The sequence below is a fragment of the Oxyura jamaicensis genome, chromosome 11 (genome assembly GCF_011077185.1).
Source record: "Oxyura jamaicensis isolate SHBP4307 breed ruddy duck chromosome 11, BPBGC_Ojam_1.0, whole genome shotgun sequence".
NCBI lineage: Eukaryota > Metazoa > Chordata > Aves > Anseriformes > Anatidae > Oxyura > Oxyura jamaicensis.
The window spans coordinates 10,189,495-10,201,829 of NC_048903.1; the positions used below are offsets into that span (position 1 = coordinate 10,189,495).

Sequence of the window (12,335 nt, forward strand, 5' to 3'; positions counted from 1 at the left end):
GTCCCTTACAAGGGAAATTTGCCCTTGGGCTCAGGCCAGCAGCAGTCACTTGGCCTGATAAGGATTTATTGCTCAAGCTGGGAAGTTCCTAAAAGCCCTAAAAGTTCCTAAAAGCTGTGCGAGCACCCATCCTAGAGCCCATCTATGTGAGTGTGAATCTGGTAGTAACCTAGGTGGTTGTCTAGTGTTGTTACAGCCCCTCGGGGTATCCCTGTGTCTCATCCGGGCTAGGCTGAAGCCTTGCAGGGAGGAAGACCTGTCCCCACATGGCGTGAACACTTTGGGTGGGCGAAGTGCCTGGTGAGGAGCAGGGCGGAGGTGCAGCTGTGGGAACCGGGCTTCAGCCGGGCAAGGACGTGTCCTGATGAGCTCGCCACCAGGCTGCTGCTGGCTATGAGCAAGGCTGCCTCAGTGCCGTCTGAAGCCTGAGGCATGGGCAACAGAGGCAGGAGACCTGTTGGGCTGTGCCAGTCCTGCTGGAAAGCAGCCACGGCCCCAGCCCAGAGTGCGGATCACCTCCCCCAGCCCCCCTCTGAGACCCTTTTGCCCGGGATTGTTGGCAGGGTGCAGCCCAGGGTGGTGCAAGGGTGGCGCGTTCCCCTCAGACAGCACAGGGACAGGAGCTGCTGCTGTGGCTGCGCTGGCTGGCTCAGCTCGGGCTGGCATTGCTGCTCCCATGGTGTCCCCGATGGCTGGGGTCTGTGGTTAGGGGAGGGCAGGGCACAGCTGCTCGCTGATAGCTGTGACATCCCTGGGCGCAGTGATCCACTGACGCCTGCCATCCCTCCCTGGGCCACGCTGGTTCTCCAGGGCTTGGGGCTGGCTCCTGCCTCCCTGGCTGCCTGTTGCAGGCAGGGGTGCTTGTCCCTGGAGAGGTGCTGCTGGGGTGTGAACCATGAGCTTGGCTCAGCCCAGCTCCAGTCAGTGCAGGGGGAGGGTGAGGATGATGCAGCCACATCACAGAGCACAGAGCAGTGCGGGTAGGAGGGGACGTCTGGAGGTCCCCGATCCTGCTGAGCAAGACAGTGAGCAATGCCAGGGCAGGGCAGCCGTGCCTGTGTTGGGCTGAGTCTGGGAAACCTCCAAGGACAGAAATCCCAGTGAACCATCCCAGGGCCTCACAACTAGCAAAGACTTTCCTCTTGTGCCCAATCTGGGTCTCCCCAGTCAAAACCACGGCAATGCCCCTCGTTACAGCACCTAGCACGGTCCAGAATAGCTGGATGCCAGCACCTCGGCCTCCCCTGTTACACAGCTGTGGGCTGCTCGCACTCTGCCCTGCCTCCCGTCTGCTCACCTGGCCCCGCTCCCAGAGCCCCACTCCCCCAGCCAGTCTCACAAAAACATGTGCTGCCCTGAGGGCTGCACGCTGCCTGGGCTTGAGCTGCAGCAGGGAGAGCTCATTTGCATGGGAAAGCAGGAGGCAGAGCTGGAGCTGGCAGTGTCTCTGGAAAGAGGTGAGGTTTGCCTTGATGAGCCTCGGTCCCCAGCTGCTCCTGGCTTGTCCCCCTTGCGTCCAGATCCAAAACTGCCCTGCCAGTAGGTGCCGATGAATACCCACTGCAATCCCAATGAGGGGCCACTTATGGCTCTGACCCTGCATCTTTCAGCCTTGATCGTAAAGCCAGCCTTTTACAGCCTCTTGGGACCCCAAAGGCCTCCAAATCAGGAGGCCAGACCTCCCCTCATTAGGGTTTCTCCATCTGGCAGCAATGACAACAGCAACCTGCTGGGCACCAGGACTGTAAAACCCAACTGTAGAGAGCAATAAAACCATCCTGTTTGTTTGGGCTTGGCACTACAAACAAGCCGGCAGTGATGTCTGTGAAGTCAGAGTGAAAACTGGTTGTGGGGACAGTACAAGGATTAAGATGCTCCCATAGGACGTGGGAAACTGGCGTTGGTCAGCTCTCCAGCAGGTACGAGCAGTGAAGTCCCAGACCTAGATCCCAGATCTAGATCACCTCCCAGAGGCTGGTGGTGAGGCATGGCAGTGGCAGGCACAGGGGTGATACCAGCTGCCATTGTTGAGGCAGGAATATCAGCCCTGACAGCCTGGCACGGGTTGTTGGCTGCCCCTCTGCAGAGCTCAAGTGCGGGTCTGAGCCTCCTGCCCTGCAGAAACCCTGGCTACACCCTGGGCTGCAATCCCCTGCAGTCCCGGGCTCCATCCTTATCCCAGCTGCTGCCCAGGTCAGAAATCCCATCCCACTCAAGGAATAAAATGCTGAGAAAATACACAGAATCTTGCCTGATAAGGCTAAAGGAAAGGTAAATAGGATCGGTTCTCCTTGAGGAGGTGAGACTGGCTGCTCCCCCTCCTGCCGATGTTTCTGGGGCATCAGAGAGGCCACATCAGCTGTGCACTCAGTGCAGGGAGCAGAGGAGCTCTGGGGGCTCAGCCCTCCTCGTGCCTCCAGCAAAAGCCCCGTGCCTCCTGTCCTAAAATTCATGTTCTTTCAGTCCGCATCACCATGCCGACGCAACCCGTGTGAGCACCTTGGGGTGCCCTTCATCCCTGCTCCTGGCCTGTTAGTGTGGGAAAACACCTTCACGTTCTGCCTGGCTCCCTCGGGAGTGCCGTGCCCCACCGGGACCCCGCTGCCCTGGTGCTCCTGGGATAGCCTGCACAGGGAGGCAGTGACGTGCTGATTGTTTTCCAAGAGCAACCGGATACAGGAGCAAGGGCTGTGAACACACCGGTGTCAGTGCACACAGCCACCAGCAAGCAGCATGACTCATGCCACAAGGCTCTTCCCTAGGGCTTGGGGCTGGAGCTGCTTGAACTGGGAAGTGACTCCCCAGCAGGAGGTGCTCACAGTGGGGCTCATTTGCTGCCAGCCAGGCACTTGGCGCCTCACCAAAGTCCAGGCTGTTTTCAATGGCCAAAGTCAGATGCTGAAGTGCTGAACCATGCACAGCTCATAGCCACGAGGTGCAAGAGAGCCCGCAGGACAGGGGCATGGAGCTGGCTGTGGCCTAGCGTACTCCAACACTGCGCTCAAAGACCCAGACGGAAGGGCTTTTGTCTTTGCTGTGAGTGGGATGGATGGAAACTCAGAGGCACTTTCTTTCCTTTGTGAATAGAACAAAGAACAAGAGCAAGTGGCTTCCTTGGGTTCCCAGAAATAGGCCCCATGAAGCAGCCAGAAAGGGAAAAACACTCAATGGAGTGGCACGGGAAGAAAGAGATGTGCAGTGAGCTGTCTCGTGATGCCTGTTTTCCTGCCACCAGAGCAGAAGCTGGCAGCAGCAGTAAATGGCCTTGTTGTCCTGCTGCTGCCCATGCCCTGCACCCTTGAGCTGCAAACGTGGGGACGGAGGTACAGAGATTCATGTCCATGCCAGCATCTCCACGGTGTGACACCTGTGATGTCCCTGCAGCCCAGCAGAGGGAGAACACCTGGCTCCAAAATCTTTGGGTTAAGAAGGGCAAAACTTCAGCTTGGTTGCAGGCTAACAGCCCTGTGCGCTGGGAAGCACATGGGGGTCAGGGCTTAATCACCATCTCCAACCCACATTTCCAGCCCCCACAATTTGTCCTTGCTATTTATTTCCTGCAGGCTGGGCTGTTTAAACCCTGATAAAGAGTTTATTTGCATTGAAGAGCTCTGCTCTGAGTCCGGTTTCATAAGGGAGAGGGAGGAAAGGCAATTTATCTTTGCTGTCAGCTCACTTACTCATTTACCACCTTCCTCTCTACTCCAGAATCACTAAGCCAAAGCCCTTGTGTGCCTGATTGCTGGCAACTGGGGCTGCGGGCAGCCGCTGTCCCTGACCGTGCTGTTGGATAGCAGGAAAGCTGCTTCCCCCATGTCACAGGTGAGGAGATGTTGGGGAGAGTGATCACCATGCACCAGTGCCTGCTGCTTTGCTTTGAGATAGAGGGTGCCAATGGCTGGCTGTCCCATGTCCCGCTCTGCTCCAGCCCATTTGCACCCTGTGGGAGAAGTCAGTTCCAGTAAAAGTGAGGGGGGCAGCAGGGCCCCCCGAGCCAAGTGTCCGGGGTGGTGCAGGGCAGCTGGGCACAGCAGTGGTGCTGTGGGTGGGTGCAGGCCCCTGGCTCTGGGCAGCTCCTTTGCAGCTCAAATACTTCCTGTGCAGCTCCTGGATCCCCACAGCCCCTCAGCAGGACGTGTTATCTGGAGGTGCTGCTGTCAGAGCTGGACTTGCTGCGGCAGTATGTGGTGAGGTACCACAGGCTGATGAAGAGACCTGCAGGGGGGTGGTGGCACGGTCACAGCTGCAGGCTTCCCCATTGCCATAGTGGAAGGATGAAGAGTGGGAATCTTGCAAGCCCCCACAAGTTTCCCTCCCCCCGACCTCCTTCCCTGCCCAGGTGCTCCCCACTGACCTTGCAGGGAGTTGAGGATAGTGAAGAGGTAGAGCTGGGGGATGAGAAAGACGTGGAAGTTGAAGAAGGCCAGCCCCCAGGTGGTTCCCAGCAGGCAGGTGAGCCCCAGCACCGTTGCCCAGTCCCTTCTCGCCTGCTTCTTCTGGCGATGGGTCCTCCCCAGCATTGCTACCACGGCCACCAGGATCAGCATGTTGAAGAGCAGGATGAGGCCAGCATAGCAGAGGGTGACATAGTGGGCCACCTGGCTGGTGAGCCAGCACCTGACAGAGAGACACTCATGTGGGGACATGGGCCAGTGTCCCTAACCCGAGGGCTGGGTGTGTGGCAGGGCTTGGTGGTGGAGGGAGGAAGGGAGGGATGCAGCCATCCCTAATCACCCCATGGTGCTGGGAGATGGGGCATCTAGGAGGGAATCATGCCCCTGAAGCTGCCTGAGGCCCTCAGCAACCAGCTGTGAGGGGAATGGCAAGCAGGTGCCCTCATGTGTAGTGAGCTGGGGGCCTGCAGGGTTCCAGAGAAATGTCCAAGCTAATAAAAAGTGACACCTGCAGAGCTATCACCGGCTTGTGCTGGCCCCGGACCCAAGTCAGCCTTGGGTCCTTGGGGTGCATGGGGAACCGAGGTGCATGGAGAGCTTGGAGTACACGGGGTACCTGGGGTGCATGGGGACCCAGCAGCCCCCACACTCACATGCTCATCTTGGAGCCGTCAGTGGTGTTGATGACATGGTACCCGTAGGTTTCGCCACTGAAGATGAGAACAGCCATCACAACCAGCGTGGGCAGACCTGGGGGCGAGTAGAGGCTGTGTGGGGCTCGGCTGGGGCAGCGGTGCCAGCTGGAAGCCCATGGGAGCCACTCACCCCAAGCAAAGAGGCAGAGCTTGAGGAGGTATTGCTGAATGTAGATGTTGTAGACCTTGATGAGGAGGAGGTAGAGGTGGAATGCCTCGGCACCCATCCATGCCAGGGAGCAGAGGAGGCTTGCATGGAGCAGGGCAGCAGCAGCCCGGCAGAGCCCCTTGGTGCTGGTGGCCAGCAGCGTGCTCAGCAGGAAGCTGCCATTGAGCAGGAACAGCGCAGCCAGGAGATTCATGTGGATCTTGGTCGTGTTGCCCTGCGGCCGGTGCCTGCAAGAGCAGAGAGCGCAAGGGGCTGCTGGTGAGTGCCTACGTGACAGCAGGGTACGGCACGGCACGGCACACGGCATGGAGTGGCATGGTGTGGCATGGCATGTCTCTACCTGGAGAAGCAGTAGAATAGGAGGGTGCAGAAGGTGGCAGTGGCTGAGATGGAGCAGCCCACAATGCTGATGTTCGTGAGAGACTTCAGTTCAGCCTGGCTCAGATTTTGTGCCTGGATCTGCCCAAGAGAGGTAGGGATGGGGTGAGCCACAGGAAGGTCCCACACAGCACCCACCAGCTGGGAAAATGGGGGGCAGGGGGGGTCTTCTCGCATAAACCACCCCTCATAGCACCTTCTACACCCCCACATACACCCACGCACACCCACATCCCCACTGAGCTGCCTGGAGCTAAGCAGGGGGAAGAGGGGAAAGGAAGAAGGGTTATGGACCATCAAGACGGCAAAGTAGGTGAGGTGGTTGCAGAGGCAGACAACGGTGCCCTCTTTGTGCTGGGTCTCGCAGCCCTCGCTGCTCCAGTTGCCTGCACTGCCTGGGCCTGTGGGAGAGATGCTGTCAGAGGGTGCCCCAGCTCCCCACATGCCACACGGTGGAGGGGAGACAGGCAGGGGCAGGCTTGCTGGCTCCTTGCTGGCCCTGCTCCATGAGAGCTGCCCAGGGGCTGGCAGATGATGCCTTCAGGTTGGCACCGAGCTGACCGTCCCCCCATCCTGGCTATGGACACACTTACCAGCTCCAGGCACCCAGAAGACACAGGTTGCATTGGAGGCATCCTGGTGGGAAGGGGATGGAGGAGGTGAGAGATGGGAACAGTCTCTGCTCCCTGGGGAAGAACCCTCCTCCCCCCCCCACCCCAGATGCAAAGAAACATCCTGATCGTGATGCAAAGAGGGATAAATCTTATCTTTCCCAACTCAGGAGGAAACACAATGTTGGGGACCCCCCACATCCCCAGAGCTTGGCCGTGGCCATCATCACTGGTGCTCTGCTCAGTGGAGCTCTGCTCACCAGCACCATGTTGTGCCAGAACTGGATCTTCACACGGCTCCTGAGCCCAGTCACGGTCCTGTTCGGCAGGAAGGCTCCCAGGATGTGGTTGTTCAGTACAGATCTGTTCTGCTCATCCTGAAAGAGCCAAGGTTCCTGTGGGGAGTGCCTGAAGACCCCAGGCTGCTGTCGCAGCCCCACAGAACATCCCACCCACCCCAGGCACCCTGCATGGTGCAGACAATGCATGGCATTTGGGCCAGTGTGCTGCTGGAAAGGGTTGCTCAGGGTGGCTGGAGAGGTCTCCCCAGGCACCCTCACCCCACCAGCACATATCTTGGCTCACCACGAAGATGCAAGGACTGTGGATGTAAATGCAGACGAGCTTCTGCTTCTCTAGTGCCCGGTTGCCCTTCATGAGCTCCGCCGGGAATGTTATGGTGTGATTGAACTGTGCCATGCTTCGCCCCTTGTTCTGTGCCTGCTGGGAGGGCAGAGAAGGTTTTTGCCACCCAACACCCAGCCAGCCCAGCAGTACTCTGCCCCACGCTGCCCACAAGAGCCACAGGCCTGGGGGACCAGGGGGATGCCCTGGCTGTCCCCTGGCACAGCCACCGCAGTTCAGCATCACTCCACAGCATTCCCCATCTGGTGGCAGCCCCAGGCCGGTGCACCACATCCCTAGCTCCACTGTGGTGTCAGAGCTGCATGTGGACATGCAGGCATTGCAGCTGCTCCAAGTCCCGATGCTGAAGACCTCCCAGCCTGCAACACAAGCACAGGCTGGGGATGCAGGCAGAAGAACACAGATGTCCACCTTGTCTGGCATGGCGGGGGGGCAAGCAGAGAGCAGAGGGCATTGTATCAGGATGCTTTCCCAGGGGGGTGTCGTGCTTTGGGGGGTGCCCCCAGAGTGCCTTTGCTCCCCCAGGTCCCAAGCAGGGGTCCCAGCTAACACAGGGACACCCACACTAGAGTGAAAGCCGCTTTGTTCCGCAGCAGCTACACTTTACAAGGAAGGGAACTTGGCTGGAGCGATCCGACCACAAAGCCGAGGAAGTCTCGCTGCCACTGGTGCAGGAAGTGCTGCGGAGCTGCCTCAGGACCCCTCTGCTCTGTTCTGCGGAAGTGGCCCCAGTCCCGTCCTTTGCATCTCCCTCTTCGTTGAGCAAAGCCACGGCTCGGGGCTTCTTGTTTTGTAAAATCAGATCTCCAGGCCCAAACGGCACAGGGGGCTGGGTGAAAATCCCGGCTTTCTGCAAGTGCGCAGTGGAAGCCCCCCAGTGCCGGTGCTGGGGATCTGCAGCCTGTTTGCCTGGGGCAGCCCCGACAGAGCCACGTCTCCCAGGGTTTGGCTTGTGTAAAGCATCCTCAGAAGGTGCCAAAAACTAACCTGCTCCTTGTCAACCCTGGCACAGGTGAAGGAGAGCCACCCCGGCATCCCCCTAGAACCTCCCGTGCAGGGAGGAGGGATGGAGGGGCCAATGCTGCATGCATGCTGCGGGAAGAGCCCAGCAACGCAGGGGTACTGACCGTAATGCTGGTGACATTTAAACCTTTGAAGCTGTCTGCTGTGATACTAAACACATGGGCCTCGACCAGTCTGGCCTTGAAGTGGCTCCCCTCCTCGCCAGGTTTGCTGCGGGCTAGCACCTGCTCAAGCTGATTTAACCTGCAAGGGGAAAAGGAGGGCTTGTGGGACAGGGTGCAGTGCGAACTGGCCCCTGAGGCTGTGGGAGATGTGGAGGGTCTGGGGACAGCAGGGATGAAGCTGCCACTCACCTGTTCCAGTTGTTCTGGGGGCTGCACTGCTCCAGCCCCTCAGACAGCTGGTGCATGCTGTCCTGTATATCCTCTATGTGAGAAGTGTTTTGGGAGCTGAGCCTCAATGCACAGTATCCTTCCTCATTCTCCATCCCCCTCTCACCCCAGTCTTCTCCCGCCCCCTTCCCCCTTTCCCCCCCAGAGCTGGGAAGTCCCAAACGGTCCCCAAAACACCCAGCTAACACCAGCAGGCATCATCTCCAGACACTGCTGCTTGCAGCAGGGTGGCATGGGGAAGATGCCCCTACCTTGGTATGGCACGAGAGACTCTGAGAAGCAGAGGACAAGGGTGGTCAGCAGCAGGATGGGCATCTCCACACTTCTCTCTGCTCCTGTGAAAGGTACCCAGGAGCCCTTGGCCACCACTCAGTCGCAGGGTGGGCCCTTTCCCACATGCCAAGGGTACATGGAGCTCCATGGCTGGGGGTACAATGAGGACAGGGCCCAGGTGGCTTTGCTTGGAACCCCAAGGGGGATGTTGTGGAGACAAAGTCCCAGCCTTAGGATCGCACTTGGGAAGCACCCAGCCACTGTCTGGGCAGCCTGGGCTGGGACAGGCTGCCATGCAAATCCCTGTGGTGCTGCCACCCGCTCTGCCACAGCACCAGGGCTCACTGGGACTGTCCTGGTCCTGAGCTCCCCAAGCATCCCCAGCACAAGGGTGGAAGGCACCAAGTAAGATTTGCATCTGTTGCAAAACTGCCCTCATATCTGATCTCGCCTCCTCCTACTGCAGTTACAACACGATCCCCAAGAGCAGCAGCTTGCCTGCTGTGAGGGAGAGGCTGCAGGCCTCAACGTGGTGTACTCCCGATGCACAAATAAGTGCAGAAATATTTGTACTGCCATCGGGGCATAGCAGGAGAGACCCTTTTGCATTGCCAAGGCCAGTAGTGACCAGCGCAGTTGGACTTCCCAGAGGTGTCGTGGGCTGGTGACACACTGTTGCGCTGACACCTCCTGAGCACCAAGCCATGACTGCCACAAGTCTCTGCCTGCACATGGCAGCAGCAGCAATGTCTTGGTCAGTGGGTGGCCGCTCCCCAGGCTGTCCATAGTCCCCAGCGCAGCGTGTGGCAGCCCAAGGCTGGCACTTTGCTGCTACGTCCGTCCCACGGCACAGCCTGCACTCCAGCCTCGCCACACCACCCGTGGAGAGCCAGAACCCCTGAGGGCTCCATGGGCCATCATTCCCCCAAGACAGAGCCAGGAGAGGAAAACGCTGATGCTGAAGGAAAGGGAGCTGGGAGATGCCTCCTGAGGACACCATGGTGAGAGGCAGCTCCTTCTCATGCTGCGTGCTCAGCCCTGGCCCCAGGAAGTCCCCATGCTGCACAGGAACCCCTCCTGCCCACCAACCCTGGGAAGTCCCTCGCTGCAGGGAAGCCCCTACCTGCTGGAGCTGGGCTGGTGGAGCTGCAGCGGCGTTCAGGTGTCTCTGGAGTTGCTGGGCCACAAGCTTGGTGCAGGCACCAGAGTGAAGCTGGCCAGCCGCTCGCTATCAGTCTGCATTGTGGGTCTGTGCAGCGAAAAAGGAAGTGCTCATATGCAGATGAGAAGATTAAACGAACAGCATTTTCATATTTCCTATTGCTTATTCTTTCCAGATGCTCTGCTGAGGTCCAGGGTAGCAGCTGGCACACCAGGGGTGGTGTCCCTGCTATGGCCAAACTTCAGCTTTGAGGCTGAAGGCCGGGAGCACACAGGTCTGCCATTTGGCGTGGCCTGAGGACAATTTTCTCCCCAGTCACATTTGATATAATCAGGTTTCTGCATCAAATCAGCTTCTCACTGCCTCATTAGTAATCCTGGCTCTCCTGCCCTGAACTGTTCTGCGGAGCCTGGCCCCACCAGCCCCGAAGCCTGCACCGCAGCCGTGCCCGTGCAGGTTTGCAGCCAGAACCAGGGAATGGGGAAAGACCTCTGAGGCTAAAGGCAGGTGATGGAGAGGAGCTCCACATGGAGAGGCTGCATGGCACAGTCTGGTGCCACAGCTGCTGCTGGCCAGACCCACCCACATGCTGTCCTCTGCACAGCACCTTGCCATGACAGAGCAATGCCCAGAGGATGCCAGCTGGCCCAGCCAAAGGAGAACACATCTTTCATTTTATCAAAAAAGTCCCTGGCACCTGCAGCCACCCATGCAATGAGCCTCCAGGTCTCAGCCCATGGAGTGGCACAACCACTGGCCTCCATCCTGAAGACGGGAGCCCTTTGGGGTGGATTTAGTGGAGGTCTGGCAGGCACTATCAGGTACTTGCTGCTTTTGGGACAAGCTGTGAATACCGCAAAAGGACTTAATGCTGCAAAAAGTCCTTGAGCCTTCTGGTGTCACCATGATGATAATTTCAAAGCAAGCAGACAGGAAACACTTACAGTATTTCATCTGAGCATTTTCTGAAGAAAATTCAAGAAAGTTCTTGGTACAACTGGCTGTTTCCTCAAAAGGAACTTTCAGCTTTGTTTTCTTCAAATAACTTCTGCTCCCAGCTAAAAGCAAGAAGTTCATTTCCAACCTCAATGTCTTTTGAACCTGGCATCAGCTCTTCCTCCCCTCTGCACTGCCAACAAAAAGCTCTGACAGGTTTCCAAGCCTGTTTCAGTGCCAGAAGGGCCAGCAGCTCCGGAAGCAGGTAAAAGTACAGCCCGCCGGCCAGCACAGCAGCACGGGCCAGCCCCTCCTCAAACTGCCTGCAAAATCATTTTTCTCCAAGGCAAATTGCAGTGAAGGAGCGTGGGAGAGCAAATCCTCTTCCCTGGTGTTTTGAAGTTGTTTCCAGTGGAAAAATACCAGGCTTTGAGGGAAGGGGTGAAAACACACACAGGCAACTTCAGCTTTGTTTTAACTTGATTTTCCCCGCTCGCTTGACCTGGGGGAGTGTTGGGCATCAGCACTGCATCCCTTCCCATGGGAAACAAGTGTTCAGGGCCATGTACATTTCAGATCTGTTGGCTGGAAAACCTTCAGGGAAAGGAAAAATACCCAGGGAAAATGGTGTTGCAGTGGTAGGATGATCCAGGAGGGGAATAACGTGATGTGAAATGCTTCTGGATGGTGAGGACCTGAACATCTTTGGGTGCATCACAACCACCCAGAGTCTTTGCTGTCTGGTGAAAAGCTGGGCTGACACTTGTGCCCTCCCTGGGGAGGAGATCAGCTCCAGCAAAGCATGCTTCCTCCTTCCAGTGGCCAGCCTCCATATCTAATGGCAATCCTAAGCTTTCCCACTATCCTGTTTCGGAACAAAACCTTTTGGCTAGGGGTGTTGCTGCTTGGTTGGAGCAGGGCAGAGCCAGCACTAGGACACACAGCACTGTGTGGCTGTCCTGGACCTGCTCACCTGCAGGGAGCCATGGCGGGCCATCCCACCACTACTAGGGCCCGGAAACACAGCACAGTGTCCCATGGAGCAGGGAGGAATCCGGTGAAAACCTCTGCAGTTGAGGGTGGGGCAAGTGATCTTTGGCCAGAGCCCCCCTACATGGCAGACCTGGAGTGGCGTGATGCCCCCAAGAGCACAGAGAGCCAAGATGAAGGTGGGTGGGAGCTGCTCCTGCAGCCAGCCTCCAGCGCTGCAGCTCCAACGGCTCTGTAAGTGCTCAAGCCTTCAGACGAAGCCTGGCAGCTGCAGCCTCCAGTTTGCACGTGAACGTGCCCACACGCGAGCACACACCTGTGCAGCCCCTCCACGGACCACGCTCACGAGCAGACCCCCAAGAGCGAGTGCACTCCTGGGCACGCCTGTGAGCACCCACAGCCGCACGCACAACTGTCCAAATGCGTGCAACACACCCACAGGGTAGCGTCCCCCTGCACACCGCTGTGCACACCCAGCACGCTCGTGTGCGGGTGTGGCCGTGCACGCCCAGACGCCCGCCACGCGGCCGCGTGCAGGGCTGCCCGCGGGGCACCCACGCGCGGTGCAGCGGCGCCGCCTTCCTCCCAGCCCCGCCGCGGGCGGGCCCCACGGGCCGAGCACGGAGCCGGGCCGAGCACGGGGCCGAGTCCCGCCGCCACCGGTCCC

At 58.5% G+C, this 12,335-nt stretch overlaps 2 protein-coding genes across 4 annotated transcripts in view; one reads left to right on the top strand and one right to left on the bottom strand.

Moving 5' to 3' along the window:
• TDRD12 (tudor domain containing 12) overlaps nt 1-12,335 on the top strand; it is a 236,642-nt gene that overhangs the window by 136,481 nt on the left and 87,826 nt on the right. The window lies entirely within an intron of this gene.
• ADGRG5 (adhesion G protein-coupled receptor G5) lies at nt 3,827-8,417 on the bottom strand. Of its 3 annotated transcripts, XM_035336486.1 has the most exons (11): nt 8,269-8,417; nt 8,020-8,158; nt 6,833-6,967; nt 6,508-6,624; nt 6,230-6,272; nt 5,931-6,037; nt 5,599-5,717; nt 5,220-5,485; nt 5,048-5,144; nt 4,355-4,617; nt 3,827-4,215 (listed from the first exon to the last, which is right to left on the bottom strand). In XM_035336486.1, the coding sequence occupies exons 1-11, from the start codon at nt 8,400-8,402 to the stop codon at nt 4,139-4,141; spliced, it is 1,497 nt and encodes a 498-aa protein (XP_035192377.1). In that variant the 5' UTR covers nt 8,403-8,417; the 3' UTR covers nt 3,827-4,138. The 3 variants fall into 3 exon arrangements, with proteins under 3 accessions (XP_035192377.1, XP_035192375.1, XP_035192376.1); XM_035336484.1 differs by having other exon boundaries at nt 5,599-6,037; XM_035336485.1 differs by lacking the exons at nt 8,020-8,158; nt 8,269-8,417 and having other exon boundaries at nt 5,599-6,037; nt 6,833-7,298.